Here is a 20634-nt window from a genome sequence, read left to right as displayed (position 1 = left end):
GTTAAAGGAGTAACAATGCCTGTAAACTTAGGTCAGGAAAAGGAACCACCTCCACTCAGATCAGGAAGTGCCAGGTCAGAAAACCAGATACATTAAGTGCAAGACTAGTGAGCATTAACATTTGCAAACAAAGAAGCAATAAGTATTTTAAGTCACAACTCCATGTATTCAAAAATGTTTCCATATTAAACAAGCATTGGCATAGCCAATAGGTCTCGCCTTTGGGACCTTATAAGTGTTTAGCCATGCAACAGTTGCATAACTAAATACTTATAAGGTCCCAAAAGCGAGACCTATTGGCTATGGCAAGCGGCCGTGCGGCCGCGAAAGTAATCGCGGTAAAGCGCGGCGCGCGCACATGCGCTGTAGTTCTAGGCTGGCCTGGTAGCACTTTTTGGAGCCCTCTCAAAAAGTCTCGCCAGACCAGCGCATGCGCTGGGTCAGGCGGGACCTAAAAGGAAATCCTTTAATTATGCTGCAACAACCATCATTCCACAAAAAGCACCAAACTTCTCCTTAGCTGCAATACATCTTTCAGGTAAAGGAATAAAGACACAAACGCCAACATTGCTTCAATGCTACTTGACAGTTAGAGCCTAAATGACCAATTAATATGTAAACATTTTCTGACCCACTATTATCCCTAGAATTTCTTAAGATATTGCGGTTACGTTTTTCAATTACTCTTTCCATATCTGTTGTTTGGCAAGCATGATGTACACTATGAGAAGTGCTCAAGTAACCTCTTCTGTGTGCCTACATAGTAGAATCACTGTTGTGAGTGAACAGAACGCGCGAATCACAGTACTCCACTTGTGTGATCTACACCATGGATTTTGAAGGGGCGAAAGAACACTTCAGCTCAATGGACATCATACATTTCTAAGTCATCGAGCAAATAAGTTCTGTTTGTACTAAATAAATAAGTCCCTCAGAGGAGTTTACGCCATTACCATCATACATCTGATTTGGCTACACTGCTGGAAAGCTGTTTGCCCCGAGTCCAGTATGGCAAAATTGTGGAACTGAGAAGCGTACACTTGCCGTCAGATCATCATCTCCCATACATAGCAGTGAATAAAGCAGGCTTTCCAAAACTATCTGCTTCATTATGTAGTACAGTAGCATGTACTGGACGGTAACTCACCCTGCGGGATATGCAACAAGGCCACTCTTTGGGTCACTGGCTAGTCCTCTTCCTCCAGAAACAGTAATGCCCAGAACCTTTTCCAAAGTCACCTAGGACAGAAAATACAGTGTTACGCTTTCTTACCAATAATAAAGATCACAAGCATGTTTGCAGGACAAGAAGAATAGAGGTCTGCGGAGTGAAAGGTACACATTATTAAACACAGCTGAAGATGTTTGTGCACTGTATAGCACTGCAAACTGAAAGATAAAAAACACAACAAACGACAGCTTCGTTAAAAGGGCATTTTAAATTTCTTCCTGAAGTGCCTATTCACTCCCAAGTCTTAAGTTGTTTTTCCAACACGATTCCACAGGCAGGAATCAACGAAGGAGAGCATTTCTCTTTCTGCTCTATTTGACGCTGGAGTGTGTGCGCTTACTGCTGGTAAATCAAAGTTTACGCCAGGGTAGAATGGCTTCTGCTTAATACTCTCCGAGCATTAAGGACTAACATGATAAACTATTTATTTAATAGGGCAACTCTTCGTCATTGCACAGTAGCCTACTACAAAGTCACAATAACAATGTTGATGCATCTAATGCACCATAATTGTATACATTAGGTAAATATGTTTAAGTCACTTAAGAGCACCAGTGAATAACAGTGTCCTAGGACAATGGGACTGCTTCAGTGCATTGGAAGCTCAATGCCATAGCCACAAAAGTTCTTTAGTCTGGGATAGCCTAGACTACATCTTCACCTTGAGCAGCCAACTGCCCCCTAAATTCAAAAGGTCTTCTAGCCTTGTGTTTTGGTAGGCTGGTTCGCTATGGTCGCCCTCCGCGGCACTGCAGGGCGCGAGCAAGGCAGCCTGCATACTGGGTAAGCACAGCACATCCACTTTAATACAATCCAGCATTTAGCAAGCACTACAGTTAGCGCAGTAATTCAGGCCTAGGACTGTAAACTTCACATACAATGGAACAGAATTGTGCTACTCTGAACAGTAATTATCCGGGTAACCAGTTTACACCACCACGACCACCTCAAAGCAGTTCCAAACCAGATGCATTAAAATAGCAGCGGGGCAAGTTTCAAGGTGTTTGATAGTCCTGTCAGAGAGCCAGCTGCAGCAGGAAATCTTGCGGTACTGACTGGGATGCAACCATAGCAGTGTCCTTTTGAGTACAAGGGCCTGCTTCAACTGGAACACAGACAGCACTCCACAATACCTCCCTACAAGAGGATTCCAGGGAGTTCTCTAAAATGCCCTGCTACAGCTGGATTCTGGCCAGTTCAGCACCGGCAGGAATCTAGCTGCAGTAAGGTAGTGTAGTGCTGCCACGGATCCTGAGGTAGTGTGGCACTTTAGAAGGCTACCTGGGATTCGGTTTTAGCAGGGCATGTTGGGATCTAGTTTAAGTGTGACCCCAACACAGCAATACTGCTTATAATTGTGCAATGTGAGAGTTTAGCTTCATTGAGCTCTTGCATCCGACTGCAGGTCACGCCTCCTGTTGAACTACCCCCAATGACTTTGAGAGGTAACAAATGTAGATTTAGCAGGAAAGACAATCCAAAAAAAACAAACCTAAACGCTCTGCAGCATTTAACGAGCAGGGCCGTTGATGGTTTATGAATTGAGACACAACTACTCCAGAACGATTTTCTCGAGGAAGGACAAAGTGTAAATTCCGCTATCTGGGCAAACCGTGGATTACCTCTTATTAAAGCAAGGGCAAATTTACTTCAGTATCTTTATTTGGGTGCTTTGTAGTGGCAAGCAGTTCTCTCATTTTAACTTTGGAGCAGTGAAGTAAAGCGGGACAAAATGCATTACCGGTGAACATGCAGTTTAAAGCTAAGCAGGATAAGCAGAGTAGTCCTAAATAAAGGCAATGTCTGCAGATGGGACCACATCCTACGGACATTCTCAGGTCACTGAAGCAAACCAAGCCTGAATCATCTAGGGACACGGATTAACTGCCATAGAAAGAGCTCAGTTCCATAAACCAAGCACACGATTATTAAACTCACAAAGCGCATTTACCATCTGGGCGCTACTGACTCAGGTTACACACCAGTTGCCACGTGTGGAATAATCATGTTGGATTTTGTGCCCTGTTGGATTTGCGACTGCTCCTCTGATTTTCATAAACAGAAAAAGGACAACAGCACCAGGAGGATTTTTTTGCAAATGTTTTATTGTGTTTTAACAAATTAGTTAAATTTTTTCATTTTTAAAGTCACAAGTTTGGTTATGTTGAGTTAGACCAATGATGATCAAAATATGTCCCGGGCACCGCAGGTGAACTTTGCTCTGGGCTGCTGTATACTCGAATCAGCACGAACATGAAAAATGTTAAATGAAAGGGCAACATCTATTTCATGGGTAATTGAAGGTAAAGAAAGGAAGTAACTAGGGTTTCCTGCACCGCTTAGGAAAACCTACCTTTTTAAAGAGATCTTGCAGCAATCGTGTAAAAAAGATAGTCTCTTTAAAGTTCAAAAAGTGTATTTCATTAACATAAAGAATCGTTTCGCCTTAGTATGTGGCGTCAGTGGATTTAGGAGTATTTTTAATTAAAGTGCATTGAGGACTTTTTTCTTTAAGTGATAGTTTTCAAACATGAATTTAGAAATATTCATGCTTCGCCCCACCTGGATAGCCATGCCAATAGTGAACTAAGAGGCAAGTCAGTTGTATATGCACCCGTTTGGGTGGGCCAGCTAGCTGTTTATTATACACGAATATAGTTTAATGAAACACAGGAGAAGTTTTTGTACAGCGCCCAGTCTGAATTCAGGTATTTTTAAGTTTTCTTATATGTGATAATGAAAAAAAAATGGAGGGAAAGTGAACTAAATGTTTTGGCAAGGATCATACAAATTTACCAAGTAGCTAAGCCGGGATTGATCCCAGGTTCTGGTTTCACATTGTGCAATTCAGCCACTATATTTGCATGCTTTGCTTCCCCAACACCCATGTTACACCCTCGCCTTGACCGCCACACTGCTGGCATCAGTGCGGCCCTTGGCCACACCACAGACAAAACTTTTTGGCCCCTGGGAAAATGTTTGTGAGTACTAACAGTAGCGGCTGCTACTGGATGGGGGTGGGGAGGCAGGGGAATTGGGAGAAAAAAATAAAAAGGACTTGCCTAAAAACAGGAACAGCTGCCTCTCCTCCGTCCTCTTCCGGTCCCAGTCCGGCAGCAGCAACAGCAGTAGAAGCACCCTGGCAGCAGGCTCTCCTGAGCCAATCACAACGCTGCTATGCAGGGTTGTGATTGGTCTGAGCACCGTGGTTCAACGCTCAAACGGGTACAGGGTGGCTTTGCATGTTCCTCACCAGGCTGTGTAATGCAGCCTGGTAGGGATGCAAAGTACGCAGTAGGGTTGGCCAAACAGTCATGCGCACTTCAGGAGTGCAAACCACTCCTCCCCCTGCACTGCCCAGCCCCGCAAGCCACTGACTTCCATAGGAAAAATAAAATTATAATAACAAAACGTTATTATTGTATTTTTCCTTTGGAGCAGTGGAGCAACTCTGGTCAATCTGCAAATGTAAAGGGTGCTTGGAAGCTGGAATTTGCTTTAATTGATGGAGCCACTGAAGCTTCCTGAGGACAGATTTATTTCTTCTGAGAGGTATTGCAAGGGAGTTGCCAGCTGAGCTATAAAACATGTGCTTTGAAAGGACAGTTATTTATAAAATTAAAATAAAAAACTGCACTACATACAGTCTGAGCATTACTAGAGTCTACATTTTGGAAGCTGTTTCGATCTTTAAAAATAAGTCCATTTGGTAGCAACATATCTTATATGGTGTGTAATGCAAGTTTAAAATAATGACTTGTGTATTTTACTAGGAGATCCCAGTCCGTGACAGTCACAGAAAACACTAAATATAGACAGCAAGGGGTGATTTAAGGCTCCATGGCGCACTCATAGAAATACACACTAAATTAATGGTCTACAAATATAAAGCGGTGCAATCGTAAGGAAGGATGCCCACTCAACATCCACTAACGGAACCTAAGTTCCAAACAAACTTAAACATAGTCTTAATGCAAACGCTACAAAAAAAAAAAAAAAAAAAAGTCCAGTCTTCAAGTGTTCACTTAATAGGTGCTCCCAGCTTAGACTCCAAAGTAGGGATAGGCCGTAGTTTGCTTTCCGTACGCTGTCACATCATGGTGGGATACCGTATTCAAATTGCTCTACGATTTAGCTCTTTGCAAGCAGGAGACGTTCCAAGGCTTTAAGTCTAGGCACCATGTTGAAAGCTTGTGCTTACATTAAATGAGATCGTAACTTGAGAATAATTTGGAGACAACAGCTGAATTTGGACTGACCAAGATGACATTATCCCAAAGAGTGCTTAAATGAAGTTGTGCATACAGATACCCAGCCCTAATGAAGTCGTGAATGTGACGAAACACTCATGGCTAAAGTTGGAAGCTAAAGTTGGATCAACACATCCCTGAATAAAGCAACTCACTATCGTTGGAGAACGCGTACAACACTTGAATACTGGACTTCTTATTTTTTGTAGCGTATGCATTAAGGCTGTGTTTAACACGGAATATGGGTCTCTATTCTCCACTGCACCAACCAGGATTCAATTTTGTGGCTCTGGTTATAGACACAGACCTCTGCAGTGCATTAACGAAGAGGTTTTATAATAAACAATGATGCATTTTCCATCTTTCACCCAGCCACGATACTCATGCTGCCCCACTGTACGCAGCAGCACAGTTCCAAAACGTTAATGCATTTTGACCACTGTTTGCAGAGAATGTGTCCAGAGGCTTAGCCTCTTCAGCACCAGGAAGTCAGGTGTAGGCCAGAGAATAGGGGGAATTTATCCTCACAAGTAACGATCTTTCACGCATTTGGGTAAGTAGCAGGGCAGGTCCCAAAGCATAAGTAATGTAATTACTTTACTACTATTCAACTTCTGGTCTGATGTATTTCAGGCTCATGAGTGTGCTCAGATGGCATGGATGTGGTGCAATTTTGTAGATGTCAACTTAAAGCTTGGTGCTGTGTGGTCTACAAGTGCTGAGTGCTGTTGTATGTGGTTCCTGTTGTCAGAAGGGTTGCTGCATAGGCTGTTTGGGCTACGGTTCCGATTGGCTAATAGGGCTAGGGTTTCCTATTGGACTTCGGGATTAGGGTTTCCTATTGGACTTCGGGATTAGGGCTTAGATTGGCTGTCAGGCTAGGGCTGTGATTAGTTTAAAGGCCAAATCTCCCATTGGCTCTAGGGTTAGGGTTTTGATTAGTTAGAGCTCCGGTGGCCAATTTTAAGCATAGGGCTCAGGGAGTCTTCACCCGGGCGTCGAGGACAAGGGCAGAGAAGACAAGGGCAGAGAGGACAAGGGCAGAGAGGACTACCTGTTCGGGTCGGGCCCAGGATGCTGCCCAATTTTCACTCTCGAGCTACCACCTTAAGCGCTCCACATCTGCCAACAATCCAAACACAAGATCAACAAAGGCATTCTGCTCATGCACAACAAACAAATCTCATATACATTTCAATATTTATTGAACCACTACAAAACACCACAAGTCACATCTACGCGCAATTATACCACAACTACAACACTATGGCATCTGCATTCTCACATAAAACAACTGTCCTACACCATTAATACATCCACACAACCCAACCCCACATTATACATGACTTTAATGTATCGAGACACACATTCCTTGTTCAAACAAAACAGCAGCTGCGTCCTCTACTTGATCCGAACAGATCCACTTTTATCATGACAAAACCTATACTAAGCCTTCCATCACACCATCCACCACCACCCGCCTCGGTTTACCAATTACACACAAACGTACAATCCTTACACGCCACTCCACCTCACACATTACCTGTTCCAATGATCAAATCTAACACAAACCCTCATAACTCTTGTCCATCCACACTTGCACACCACACTCATCGTTAAAACACATCACCGCCCCTATACTATTCAAATACCACTCACCAGTATTGCATATACAAATCTTTCACAGAAAACCACTACATCTATATCTCCTCTCACTACTCCACAAAAACACACAAATCTCAATATATTATATTCCTTAGACATACATTCTATTACTATGTAATGATAGATAGAGAAGTGTAGGTATATTGTACAAGAAAAAAAAAAAAAAAAAAAAGAACTCTCAAAAGCTTTACTCTGTCCTACCATCACCTCTATCAAATTTATCCTCCATTTTCACTCTCTCTCATCCCAAACCCTTTCTACTATGATCTCCAAAACAATCCGTCCAAGACTCCTCCCTCCTCTGCCTCCTGGTGCACCCCAAACATCAGTTTACCTCTATGATCTTCCAAACAACCCTACTAAATTCTCCCTCCTCCATCTCTCCTTTACTCATCCCAGCCCTCAACTTACTACTATGATAGCCCAATTAACACTTCTGGTTTTCTTCCTTCTTCTATCTCTCCATTGCTCTATTCAATCCAACTAACAGACTCACATGTCTTCCGTTCAAATTAACTCGTATCTCCCTATACTTTACTTTTATTTCCCTATAGTAATCCACCACTCACTAATCCTTCTGGGTTGCGGAGTAGCGATCTACTCGCCAAAAAGCGATTAGATGTCTCGTCAGGGTTAATAAACGCTATACAAGTACAACTAGTATGCAAAGAATGTACAACTCCTGGTCCCGAGTTACTTCACCAAGGTGTGCTGGGCAGAATCTTGCAGCAAAGTCAACTGTTAGGTGTCATCAGTCCATCCTCAGACATCAACAAAAGTCTAACCTCAGCAAACGCGATTGGAAACCTGTGCAGGGAAGATAGTAACTCACCTGATGAATTCTCCTCAAGCAGGACATGCAGGCTTTGTGGGGTTCAATAGTCCCCCAAAAATATTACCGATACTCGTCAAGTGACGCCGATTTATGGTATGCGAGCACAAGAAGGTTTATTAGTCGACAACCAGAACAAAACGACTCTTCCGCTAAAAAGACCGTGAACACCCTAAGGAGGTCATGTGTCAGGACAAGTTAGTTCCTGCGTGCCGAAGGCGGAAGTACAAATAGGGACCGCAATGGGCTGAGAAGTGAAGCAGGGGCGGGCTGCAGGGTCTAAGCATGTGGAGCAAGGCGTATACCGGCTGTCCTAGCAGCATTTAAAAGAAGTATCCGTCGGAAAAGCTCTTTTGGTGGTGTCTGCGCTCCAGGTTTTCCCTCAAGCTGGCAGGGAAGGGGTGTGGCACGTGAAAGTGCGGTCCAACACCAACCGGCAAAGTCTTCTGGTGCGCGGACCCAGAACGTTAGTACTGATGACGTAAGAGGCTTCCAGCTTCATAACGCGCTCGTGCCAGGCAGCAAACCTTCCTTGCCAGGAGCGCATGCCCTTTAGCGGTCGCAGGCCTAGGTGGCACAGCAACGGGAATACTTCATTATAACGTTTATTAGACCCAAGGAACCAAGGCGAAGTTAAATCCGTTCCCTTTCCGCGTTCTTTAAATTAGTTGCGGTTGATTGTGTACAGGGTTCATTAGAACTACCAGGTTTACAAGCTTGCAATTCCCAGTGAAAACACGTCATTTAAACGAGCTAAACTAGTTCTGAGTGGTGGTTTCTAAACAGGAAGGACAGCCAGAGACGGGAGCGCGGTACACCGGGGTCAGGATTTCCTCGGCTTCTGGAAGCATCGGAGAGAAGGAGGGCAACCACACAACTCAATGGCCGCTGTACGCTGTACCCTCACCAACCCTTTCCACAACGGTGCATTTTTGTCCGCAACTCCTTTCCTGTCCCAAGGGCTAGAGTTAGGGCTGCGATGGTCATTCGACAGAATACCACTTTTATGTAAAGGAAACCCCAAACTTTAAGCCCCACAACGTGAATAAGTGACAAGCTCCGTTCAAGCACTCATCGTCTCGCATGCAGCTCACCCAGATGTGCACGTAGGCACTCATTACTTCATCTAGCTTAAAAGGATGAAAAAGCAGTGACCACAAGGAGACATGAACCCTGTGAACGAGTTAGCTCAGTAGGTTCATCTTTATATAAAAGAAATCTGTAGTCAACTTCAACAATAATATCTGCTGATCTAGTGAGTCAACTGGTAAAAGAGCGGAAGATTAGGTCACAAACTGTAGAAATGCGTACGCATTTCACAGTTTATAACATTCAATGCTGAAAACTAGACCAGGAGATGAATGAGTTTTCTGCAGTGTACTGTGTATAATCAACAGGTCACAGATGTGAACACTAGTAGACAGTTCAGTAAGTGCATGCATTGTAGCAGAGATCTAGGTTCAACCTGCAAGTTACAAATGACACTCGTGCTTGGATAAGTCACTGGGTTACCCATACACGGCATGGACCCACAGGTGAAATGCATCGTGACTAACACCTTCGATCTCCTGAAGGCAATAAAAACAAAACGTTTTAGTTAGCAGTTCATTACATTTATTAATCACCACAATATTTTTTTTTTTTAAATCTCTCGCTCTCGATAGAATTGAAAACAATACTGCAGCACTGAAGTGGCATCATGGATGGAAAGACAGTGCTTGGCGGGGGTACGAGTTACTTATACTCCAGTTAACTATAAGCTGCGAATTTCAGTGATTTTTTTTTTGTTTAAAATAGAACATTTTGAACTGTCATATTCACCTAATTTGAATGTTACTTTAATCTTTGGTTTTTAAGTTAATGTGTGTGTCATGGGCTATATCATGAGTGATGGAATATGTGATGAAATAAGCAGTGCATGGCAAGGGAACAAGTTAGGTGGATACATCAGTGTTAGACCTGCCAGCCCTTGGCTGTACCCTCCTCATTTTTTCTTCCTTTTCACCCTTTTGCTTTCTAATTTTTCTGTCCACTAGTTTTTTTGGGATGTTGACGTAGAGGCTTTGGGCGCCCCATTTTCACTAACTGGGGGTGAGGCGCAAGGTGCTTCACTAAAATGAAGGGAGGGAGAGAGTTTCTTCACAAAATGGTTGACTAAACTGTCACCTCAGAACCTGGGCCATAGACTGTCATGAGAGGTTCCAGAACCTTCTGGACCACTCTGCCCAGTCAGGGCCCAGGTTATAAATAGAGGTGAGGTGCGTCGGCCATTTTAGAAGAAGGTGTGCTGTGAGGTAGTCAGGAGTAAGGCACCTGAGTGGGGAGGTGGCTGCGCTAGAGAGGGAAATTGACAGTTCTTAGGGTCTGCGTTACTTCCCTCCTCAGCTGATACCACCCTCGACCTCTTGACCTGTCCCTGTCCACGGCCACTGACTCTGGGGTCACATTTACCTTAGGCGCTCCTGTTTAGTCAGGACCTCTGAAGGAAGACAAGGTAAAGAGTCACCGTCCTTGGCTACATCTCCCACACCCCTGCTGTTGCCTGGAATTCTGGATTAATCCGGACCTATTGACTGTCCACTATTCCTGACTGAAGGGAAGGTGACCTTGTCGTAGACCCAGGAAATTGGTTGACTGATTCAACTGCCCCGGTGTGCAGATCGCCTCCTTAATTTCAGCCACCCCTGTCGTGAGTCCCTATTTGGAAACACTCACCGCCGCAGCCCAGGGGTCAGAAGGTTGTCTGATGTCACCTGGGGGACTGTGGGGAGATCCGGGGCTCCATTGTGCTTGCGTGCGAACAGGCGGCGCGGCCAGAGGTGGGAGGAGGCTGCATCCGGGAAGAGAGGGCCGTGTCAGGCCTTGAAGCGGCCATCCTTGTGTCACGTGACGGGGGCGGACTTTGAAGCGCCGCCCCCGCTGTTGCCGGTAGAGTGAGGAGGCCGCGCCCCCGCAAGCCGCACTGCTCCTGGCGGCTGCGGGCGCGCCTCCCAGCAGTCGCAGAGATTGAAGGTGACAGCGCCTGGCCTGAGGGGTCAATGTGGAGACCGAGGACGACTCTGCGCCAGCGATGCAACTCCCCAAGAGTCCGCCAGAGAGTGGGGCCCGTCGGACTGGAGCTCGGCGGAGCGAGACTTCAATCAGCTGGGAAGTCCCGCAAGTAGGGAAACCCTTGGGGAGGTGGGCGGAGGGTGTGGTGCCCTGATTTCGCCCCCCCTCCTGAAGAGATCTCCCCTTGAGCACGGTGAGCCCCCGTCCCATAGGGAGAAGAAATTCAGCTCCAGGCTTCTCTGAACTCCCCGTGTGGAAGACGCAGTTCTGAAATAGTAAGCTGGGCATCGTGCGGGGGGGGCGGAGTACAGGAGTCTGCGAAATAAATGCCAGTTGATGTCCTGACTGACCAGATTGCCGGATTTATGGGAGAGCCAGATTATATGTTGTAAAGACCAGCCCGGTGTTGTAAGCATACATGAGACTATATTCTATGCATTGTAAGATCCAAGTATAGCGCTTAATGTAACAATTTGATTGCAAGCATATTCTAAGTTCTAAAGGTATAGCGCTTAGGTTAACCGCCTGATCTCAAACACATTGTAAAATCCGAGTATAGCGCTTAATGTAATCACCTGATTTAAAGAGCATCGTGTAGACTAGATGACCACCTGATTTCCAGTGCCATGTAAATGTTATGCGGAGCGCTACATTTGGGGACTTAATTCGGGGCGCTCTAGAGTCAAGGCGCTGGATTGAATCATCCAGTGGTGTTTAGTTATCTGCCAGACTGAAGTAAAAATTGTACTGCTAATTTGGACACAATGAAATGTTTTGAACCTGAAATGCAATGGATAAAACTTGATTGACTTCGCTTGATAAGGGAAGATAAAACTTTTTTACCTTTTCTAATTAAATCGGTGTAGCGTCATTTTTAAGTGGTGAACCGCTGGAGTGTGAATGGAGTGTGATGCAAGCACGACATGCGATTCTGGAGTAAAAGCCTTTCTACCCGAGCCAAGCTACCCAAGGACTTTAGGTCCAACAAGTTGGTGTTCAGCGGTGGGATACTGAGCTTGTGCTTGCATCCACTCATTAGCAGTTTAGCGTGCGCCACGCACCCTACACCGGATTGTTTTTTATTGGAGTTTTCTCCAGGTTGTCTCCCGGATTGGAATTTTTGAAATTGTTCCTGTTCTGTGGTGTGACTTCCTTTTGAAGGAAGGGTCTCCTAACGTTGAGAGCTCTTTCCCCTAGTGTTTAGGGCCCCACCTGGCAGGATGGAGTTTGAGCTGGGTAGGCTAGAAGAGTATACTATGACCCAGCTAAAGGGATTCTGCCAGGAGGTATTTTTCAAGCAGAGAGCGAAGAAAGTAGAACTCCAGACTAGCTTGAGAGCCTGGGTTATGGCCCATCCTAGCGGAAAACGGGAGGAGGGACCGGGACCGGACACCACGGAAGGGACAGAATCACTTTTCCCCCCTGAGAGCGGCAATATGGATGTAGGACCTAGTGCACCTTCAAGGGCAGGTAGTAGCGCTTCAGGGGGAAGCCTGTCTTCGGCTGATTTAGCCGACAGGAGGGAGGAGAGGCAATTCAATCTAATCAATTCAATTTAATCTTTATCATACAGGCTTCAATAGAGGGTCGGTTATATTGCTACATAAATCTTCCTCTGGCAGGGGCCCCTATCAAGGTTGACAAACCCTGCAACATGAGAAGGCTATGCATGGACACCTGCCAGTGTATATGAATCACCCACACCAAGATGAAATCCTCAAGGAGATGGGCGCCTGGCTGACACCCCCAAGCTGCTCACTATCACAAGTGGTGATTTTCACACACAATGGCCAAGAGACTTGATGCTCATGGACCAGGCACACCAGGGCCATGCCAAAACACTGTTCACTGACTGGATGACTTCTATGGGCCTCTAGGACATGTGGTACTACTGGCACATGAACAAGCAAGCATTTACATACTTGTCCGCAGCCCACAAATAATTCTCTCATCTAGATGACTTTTTCCTCCAAGCATCATATCATCTGTTTAGGCTGCAGGTCTCCCAGATTATTCCCTAGTTTTAATCAGGCGAGGTAGAGGTGGCACATGGAGTCTTAATGCTTGGTGGCTGGTAGACTATTTATCCAACCACATAGAAAGAGTAATAAGGGGAAAACTGGTTTTACTTACTCCCCCGCCCCAACCTAACTTTCAAAAGAAATACATAGCTTTAAATCCAAGTTGTTCCTCTGGGTTAAAACTCGTTATGTTAAATCGTTATTTCACCACTGCCATTAGTGTAGTTGTATGTAGCTGTTGTAATCTTAAATTGGTTGGTTACATGAGTGGTGCTATGTTACTTTAAGTATGGAATACTCATACCATTCCAATGTTGCTATGCTTAGTGACAGAGCTATGTTCTGGAGTGTGACCACTGTATGCTGATTTCTGGTGGGATTGCCAACGCTTCTCTGTGCTCCTAATAAACTACTATTCTTATCTATCTCTGGTGTGAGGATCTAACTACAACAGTAGCATTACAGGGCAGAATGGGAGGACAAGGGTGTGTGGGAAGGGAGGGGTGACGGAGGGGAGAAACCCAAAATCCCGATCCACAACTCAGGAAGAAATTAAAGTGTGTTTCAGTACTTTTGAGCAGAGTTCCCCTAAGGAGCTCCCACCTTAATGCACCGGGAGCAGAGGGATCACAAGACCATTTTTTATAACTAACAGGATACAGCAATTACTTTTGCTTGGAGAGGCGGGTGTGGCGGGGGGGGGGGGGGGCGGGAGAGGGTGTCTCGAGTGTCATGTGGAACCCATCCAGCAATTATTCCAAGAACAGGAACTGCTGGGTTTTACTTCACATGTACAATGGAATCCATTTCAGGGAAAATCTCACAAGGAGGCAGACTTCTTACCAACAAGTAGTTCAGTAACACACATGCTTCACGCACCCTGCATGGACCAGGACCAATATGCCTTTCTGGATATAGAGAAGGCATTTTATTCTGTAAACTAGGGGCATATTTGGAGAGCCCTGGACAGGGTAGGGATAGGACCAAAATGTGTTGCCTCTATTAAGTTGCTGTAAACAAAACCAGTGGCAAGGGTAAGAACGAGCCATCTTGTGTCAGGGACGTTTTAGCTGCAGAGAACTACTCTGCAGGGATGCCCATTGTTCCCCGCTGTTCACCCTGGCGATGAAGCCAGTATCGTGTAAGCTGCGTTAGGTGTTACATGGCTGGGGAGTGCAGGTGGGTCAAACAACCCACGTATTGTCACTATATGCAGATAATGCGATGATCTACCTACGTCAGCCAGACACTTTAGTTCCGATCCTCCTGAATGTATTGAGGGAATTCAAAGCGGCCTCGGGGATACACGTGACCCAGACCAAGACCACAATCGTCAAAGTGGGACGATTGAAAAGGGGTATATGTAGCTGTGCTCCCGGAGACGGGTCTGCCCTGGAAGACAGCAGTGTCCGTTGATTTGTGTTTTTTTTTTCTTCCCCCCCCTCCCCCTCTCGGTTCTCGTGCACTCTCAATGTGTACCACAAGGTGAACACGAGCATGGCACTGTGTGTCATGGCTCAAGGCTTCCTTGTGAAAGAGAGATGTTATGCTTTGAATGTGAGTAGGTTGGGGGATATGTAGGTCAGTTATAACTAGTCATTCTGTACTGGCTTTTGGACCGGATGGTCTTTGATGATAATAAACACGGATTCTGTGGAACTATCTCGACTTCGACTTTCTTCTAAAGGATCACCTCAGAGATACTTTCCAACACAGACTTGCCACACTGAGACTAGAATGGGACAAAGTGGGATGGAGGTTCCGGACCTTGAACTGTGCTAGCCTGTGTTTTAATGCAGTATGCAGTGCACTGGTTCGACGAGGATCCCAACTAGGTGAAGTCTCTTCTAGCCAGCACCTACGGGACACTGAATTAGGGGCCCTACTGCTGCATGACAGAGTACCTGAGGCAATGCCCCCTATTTATTAGACTAATGTGTAGACTGTAGGAATGATCAGTGTGCGCGGTAATCAGTAGGGCACCCTATGCTCCAGACCTGGAAGTCTGGGAGATCCGGCCGTTAGCACAAATAACAGTCTATGGCCATAGGCGGATCAGGGAAGTTGGAGGTATATAAAACATTGGATGGTGTATAGTCAGCAGGCCGATTACAAGAGGCATTGAAAACATATGGACTGGGGATGGGTTACATTTTTACAATTCACGAAGATAGTGGCCACAGCGCGTGAGATATAGCCTACATTCTCTGAGGCCCCTCAAGACTATGCAAACTCTAGTTATGTTAGTGTCCCTGGCAGGAGCTCAGAGACTTATTACACACCTATAGCAGGCCCTGCAGTCAGATAGACACTTAAATCACTTGAAGATCTTAGAAGCTTAGCAACAGGTTAGTGAGGACCGCATCACAATTGGAGAATGGACCAGGGTACACAGAGGCGTGTGGGAGGTTTCAGGAAACAAACAATTTAAACCGATTCAATATAATGTTGTCCAAATTGCCTACCTATCTCCCAAGTAATTACACACGATCCAGCCCTCTAGGGATTCGAGATGCGTGCGATGTAGAAGTGCACCAGCAGATTTTTTTTTCATGTGATGTGGAGTTGCTTTCAGATTGTGCACGGTTGGGAGGAGGTGCTGGATAGACTATACAGAACCATAGGCGGGTGATTACCAGGAAGATTAAACAGGGTCTCTTGGGCCTGAAAGGAAAAAAAGGAAACTTTGCGCTGCTTTTTCCAACTCTGGCTAAGAGGCATATAGCCAGCAGATGGCTGAGGCCAAGCCTCCCCCCCCACCCCACCCCACCGGACACCTTCGGGGAATCGTGCGCTTTATAAATCACCCTAACATAACACCCCAGCAGACTGGTTAGTGGACATGATGGAAGGGCGGTAGAGGTTAATATGAAACAAGTGAGATAGGATGATAGACTGGCTGATGACTTACTTGCATGGTGCGCCATGATTGATGACTTTACTGCGGGAAGTGCCAGTGCATCCCCAGTTGACGTGGATGCCGGCCCTTGGGATCAGTTTCTGGAGGTAAGCACGGCTGACTGCGAGAGAGAGAGAGAGAGAACGAGAACCTGCGGAGGTGGACACTAAACACTTACTGTACCCGGAGGCTGGTGTCGGAAGTACTGAGGCTCCTTCTTAACAATCAGAGTGCTCCGGACCTAAGTAACGGACAGAGCCCAGGAGGGTGGTGGATGGGGGATGAAACTGTTTGTGTTCTTTTGTTACCCTAGTTTGATATACCGGCAAGATGTACTGCATGCTACAGGGACGGGAGTCCCATCCAGTGACACAATGAAGATGGTTGTATTGTAGGGCTTTCAGCCAATGGCCAGTACTTTGTTTGTACGATCATCTGATGCATTACCTATAATTCAATATCATTCAAATACTAATAAAAATATTGGGGGGAGGGTGCGGGGGGGGGCGGGGAGACAAGCAGTTCAGGAACACTTGCCATTAGAGATGCAGACTTGGCCCATTCACGCATTCTGGAAATGGCACCAGTGGAAGTACACTTCACTCTAAAGTACCTTTTTACTTGCGCTGCACTTTCCAGTCAATGGATAGTACACACAGCAGTTATCCTGCAGAATGCTCTCCACAGGTATGGGTGACCTTCCTGTGAAAGAACTACGCGCCACAAAGTAGACTCATTTCGGATTCATGAATATGAACAGTTTAACATTTCGCGGTTTTGTTTTTTTGTACTTTACCCCGGTCTCCAGCACTATAAGGTGCTTGTTCTAACTGCTGTAAGTAAATCTGCTTGCCAATATAGCCAAACCTCAGACCATGGAAACACCTATTGTTAAACTTAACAGACCAATACTTCAACAATTCCATGGACCAGGCGATTGTGTACCACTGAAAAGAGACCACAATTCCCATTCTAAAATCCTTACTTTACATGGTACACACAAAGTATACGGAGTAGGGGAAAAATATTTTTCAAGTGCAAAATAGTTTCGAAAATAGATCCAGCTGACCTGCAACTAGATACGATACATTGCTGAAAAGCATTTATTCATACATGGTAAATACTAAACTCAGAAAACAGCCTGAACTACAGTTTTCCCTAAATTAGGATTCAATGTCACGATTAATGCTTTAATTCACAGTACGATCTCGATTAATAGCAAGTTACTGTTTGAGCACTTTGACATATAAACCTCTTCGGTTAGGCCCTCACAAGAAGTCAGACGCGTATTTCATATTTACAATTTTAGACATGGGGGAGGGGGGTGCATTAATTCGTATGTGTGCAATTGCCACACCATTCAGCTTTGGACTTCGAAACGGAAGATAAAGTGCTAATGTGCACACATGCATCGATTCGGATGTGTATTAACACCAATTTTGCCCTACTCGCCACCATCATTTGTTCCAATTATCCATGGAAAAACCCCAGTGCGTGTAATTTTTAAAGTTAAACGCAAGCTGTGTATTTGGAGCAGCCCTGTCCTCAGGTTCCGGGTAGAACTGAAATATGGAGACTGAATAGATTTAACTTAGTTTATTTATCAAAGAGGCCACTGTACATACGTAAACTCGGCATTCTTTCCAGAAAGCTTCAACCAATAGTGCTGAAAGTTATACATTGCATGCAAGTTTGCAAGTTATACATTGCCAGATGTACGAGTATGTGCCAATGGACACAGGAGATTAGCCTGGTTAGTCCTGCTGTTGTGTCGCAGTTATCTCTACTATGGGATAGCATTAGATTACGAAAGACTGCACAGTCTGAAAACAACTATTATTGTCACCTCAATCACCCTTGTAAGATAATGGAATACCTATTTATTGTCCACTGGTTCTAGATCTGTTACTTAGAAACACATGGAAACATTTGATTTCACGGTTTTAGATCAAAGACGAAAATAAGTAAATAAGGCCAGGGATGGCGACCCTGTGTTTTTTGCAAAAACTTTCTAGGATAATAGATTAGGATTGCACCTTCTTTAGTCACCTGAATCTTATCAGCAAAACAGGAAATCGCTATTTTAGTGCTTGTTTATTATTTTACCATCAGATTAAAATATGCAAATATGTTTTAGTTGAGGCTTCTCATGTTGTCAAAGGAAAGCCTCTGAGCAAGCTATCTCACAATAAGTAGAGCACTGATGGGTAGTCACTTTTCCTTTAGATAATATAATCACTATAGATTGAGGATGGTGGTCAGTGACCTCATTCAAATGTCAGATCTGCTTAATTTTTCGGATATTTCCCAAGTCCAATGAGATAAAACAGTTAATAAACAAATAGTGCAGACGTTATAAGATTATGTATTCAACAGTTCTACGGCGTGAAGTCTTTTACAAAAATAATGTTAGTTTTATCACAAATAAGGTAAGTTGTCACATTCATTTAACATTATGACAGATAATGCTGCTGTTAAAGTGAAGAGGCGTGGTCCTATTAATTATCAAATATCGATGGTGGATCACCCCTGCACCCCAAGAGACACCCTTCAGCAGAATTCCTCTAGATGCTGATAGAGACACCAAGTCCAAACCACTGTAAAATACCAACACTAACCTCCATCGAAAAGGAGAGATTGACAAGCCATGAAAAAAACGGGATTGGACTGTTGACAAGATGCAACTGCAAATGGATGTCCGATAAACCATAACCCCTGTTGATCTGATTTCATGGTCAGTGGAAACAGGAAATATAGTCTATTAGAGAGAATTAAAGCGGAGTTGTGTCAAAGTCATTTTCTGCTCAGTGATCACAATGTCGCCTTCACACTGCCCTGTAGGCTCTGTGCTTTTTTAAATGACCTATTTAATATTACATGCAGCAGCCATCTGCCCTCCATCTGTAACCGTTCTAGAGAGGCAAAGGGCTGAGATTTGCAGATACTGCAAAAGAACCCAGCAGCCTTAGGCAGGATTTAGTTTACATTAACGAGAAAGACTAAGTCAGACGATGGCAAGCTTCGACCAGTCTGGGAAGAGCATGCACATTATAACGGATTCCTATTGTGAGGACATAGGTCTACAAGTCCCTCTGGCTATCATAGCTGTATGTGGGTGTGTGGGGGGGCAGCACAGTGTTCTCAAAAAAGGAGAGGGGAGGACTTCGTTACAACAGAAAGGGTATAAAAGCAATGTCCATGCGAGATGAACTGCCTTGGCATGCTGTGAAGTCTCCAATGACCGATTCACATAAGAATGGACATCATAAAGTCGGAATTAGCCAAATAACAATGTTAAGTTATCTCAAAGCCAACAAGTGGCATTATGGGAACTCTGCTGCAATGGGACTGTAAATGATGTGCATTAAATTGGCCCTACCCCCTACAACTAGACAACCTCAACTATTCCTCACCATTCCCAAATACCAAAGAAGGTAGTCTTTCTCCCTGCTTTATCAATCAATCAGGGAATTGTGAAGCGTGCTACTTACCTGTGAGGGTCTCATAGCGCGGGGGGGTAGGGGGATGAGGGGCGTTGGGTGACAAAACAGGTTATTTAGTAAGATGAATATCATGTTATCACTCCTGGTGAGAAGTATCAGGAGAACGGTCGTTATTACAGGTCTCGTTAAAATCCGGTTATTTTCCATCTGCAGAATTCCCTTAGACTTCAACTGCATGCACCTTGCGATCGAGATTGAAAACTCCATTCCGCCAATCTTGATTTAATGGTATGTTGGCAGCATACTAAATGAATAAAATACTTTGCCCCCCTCCCTCCCCTCCCATGTTTAATGCTTTACATCCCTTACATTCCAAGTGTTAATTCCAGACAGTAATAAGACTTGAAATCGGAGCAGACTGATGGGCATGGAAAATGAGTGAGGTCAATGTTTAGGAGTTACTGGAGTCACCTAAAAGATAGGGATTTCCGTCTCTTATGTTAAGATCTATCCCTGGAAAGATAAGCATCATCAAATCAAGCAAGGTCCCTGTGCCCCCTAACCTTTCTTTACCAAGGTATTTTCAAATGCCAGAAACAAGTGCCTGCCAATGGTTGTATGGGTTATTTTGCAGAAACCGCTCACGTTCTTGCTTCAGTACTTCCATTCAAAGTTTTGTTGCTTTTGGTTTATTGAATGGTAGGATCTTGTAAAGCACAGCATTTATCATGCTTCCACCTGGAGTCACATTTCTACATGTGCCAACTGTAAAAGCTACCAGTATAAGTCACTGAGGTATTTGTTTAATGAAGCATTTCAACTGGGCAAAAACCTTTGTAAGCTTAGTGTTGGTGAGGGCACGCATTACTCCAAAGCAAGCTTGGACAATGATCAAAATGCTAAACAGCAACACTACAAAGGTTAATGAAAGCCTGATATAAAGAATAAGAGGCAGAACACAAACCAAATGTTCAATGCATTGGTATTCCTACAATCAAAATATACACAAATCTAGACTTGAAAACCTGATGCCAAAGACAATGGCTAGGAGAGAGGGGTGGAAAATTTCAAGCTCATTTTCCGGGACTCTTGGTAAGTCAAACAAATGGAAATTACATTTACAAACTAAAGTGATTGACGTTACGCACTACTTCAGTTTCCACACTCTAATGTTCCAAGTCTACATTGCCACAGTTACATGGCATTCATCATGAAATCAGAGCAAGGTAGCATTCCACCATC

General features: G+C 44.6%; 1 protein-coding gene across 3 annotated transcripts in view; it reads right to left on the bottom strand.

Moving 5' to 3' along the window:
* The window catches only part of MAPKBP1 (mitogen-activated protein kinase binding protein 1), a 953926-nt gene that overhangs the window by 800153 nt on the left and 133139 nt on the right, over positions 1-20634 (bottom strand). For all 3 annotated transcript variants that reach the window (XM_085627077.1, XM_085627078.1, XM_085627079.1), the window contains exon 3: positions 1148-1239. In XM_085627077.1, the coding sequence (XP_085483203.1) occupies positions 1148-1239 (92 nt within the window). The remainder of the gene's footprint in view (positions 1-1147; positions 1240-20634) is intronic.

This window comes from Triturus cristatus, chromosome 9, assembly GCF_964204655.1.
Source record: "Triturus cristatus chromosome 9, aTriCri1.1, whole genome shotgun sequence".
Taxonomy (NCBI): Eukaryota; Metazoa; Chordata; class Amphibia; order Caudata; family Salamandridae; genus Triturus; species Triturus cristatus.
This window is presented reverse-complemented; position numbering and strand designations above follow the sequence as displayed.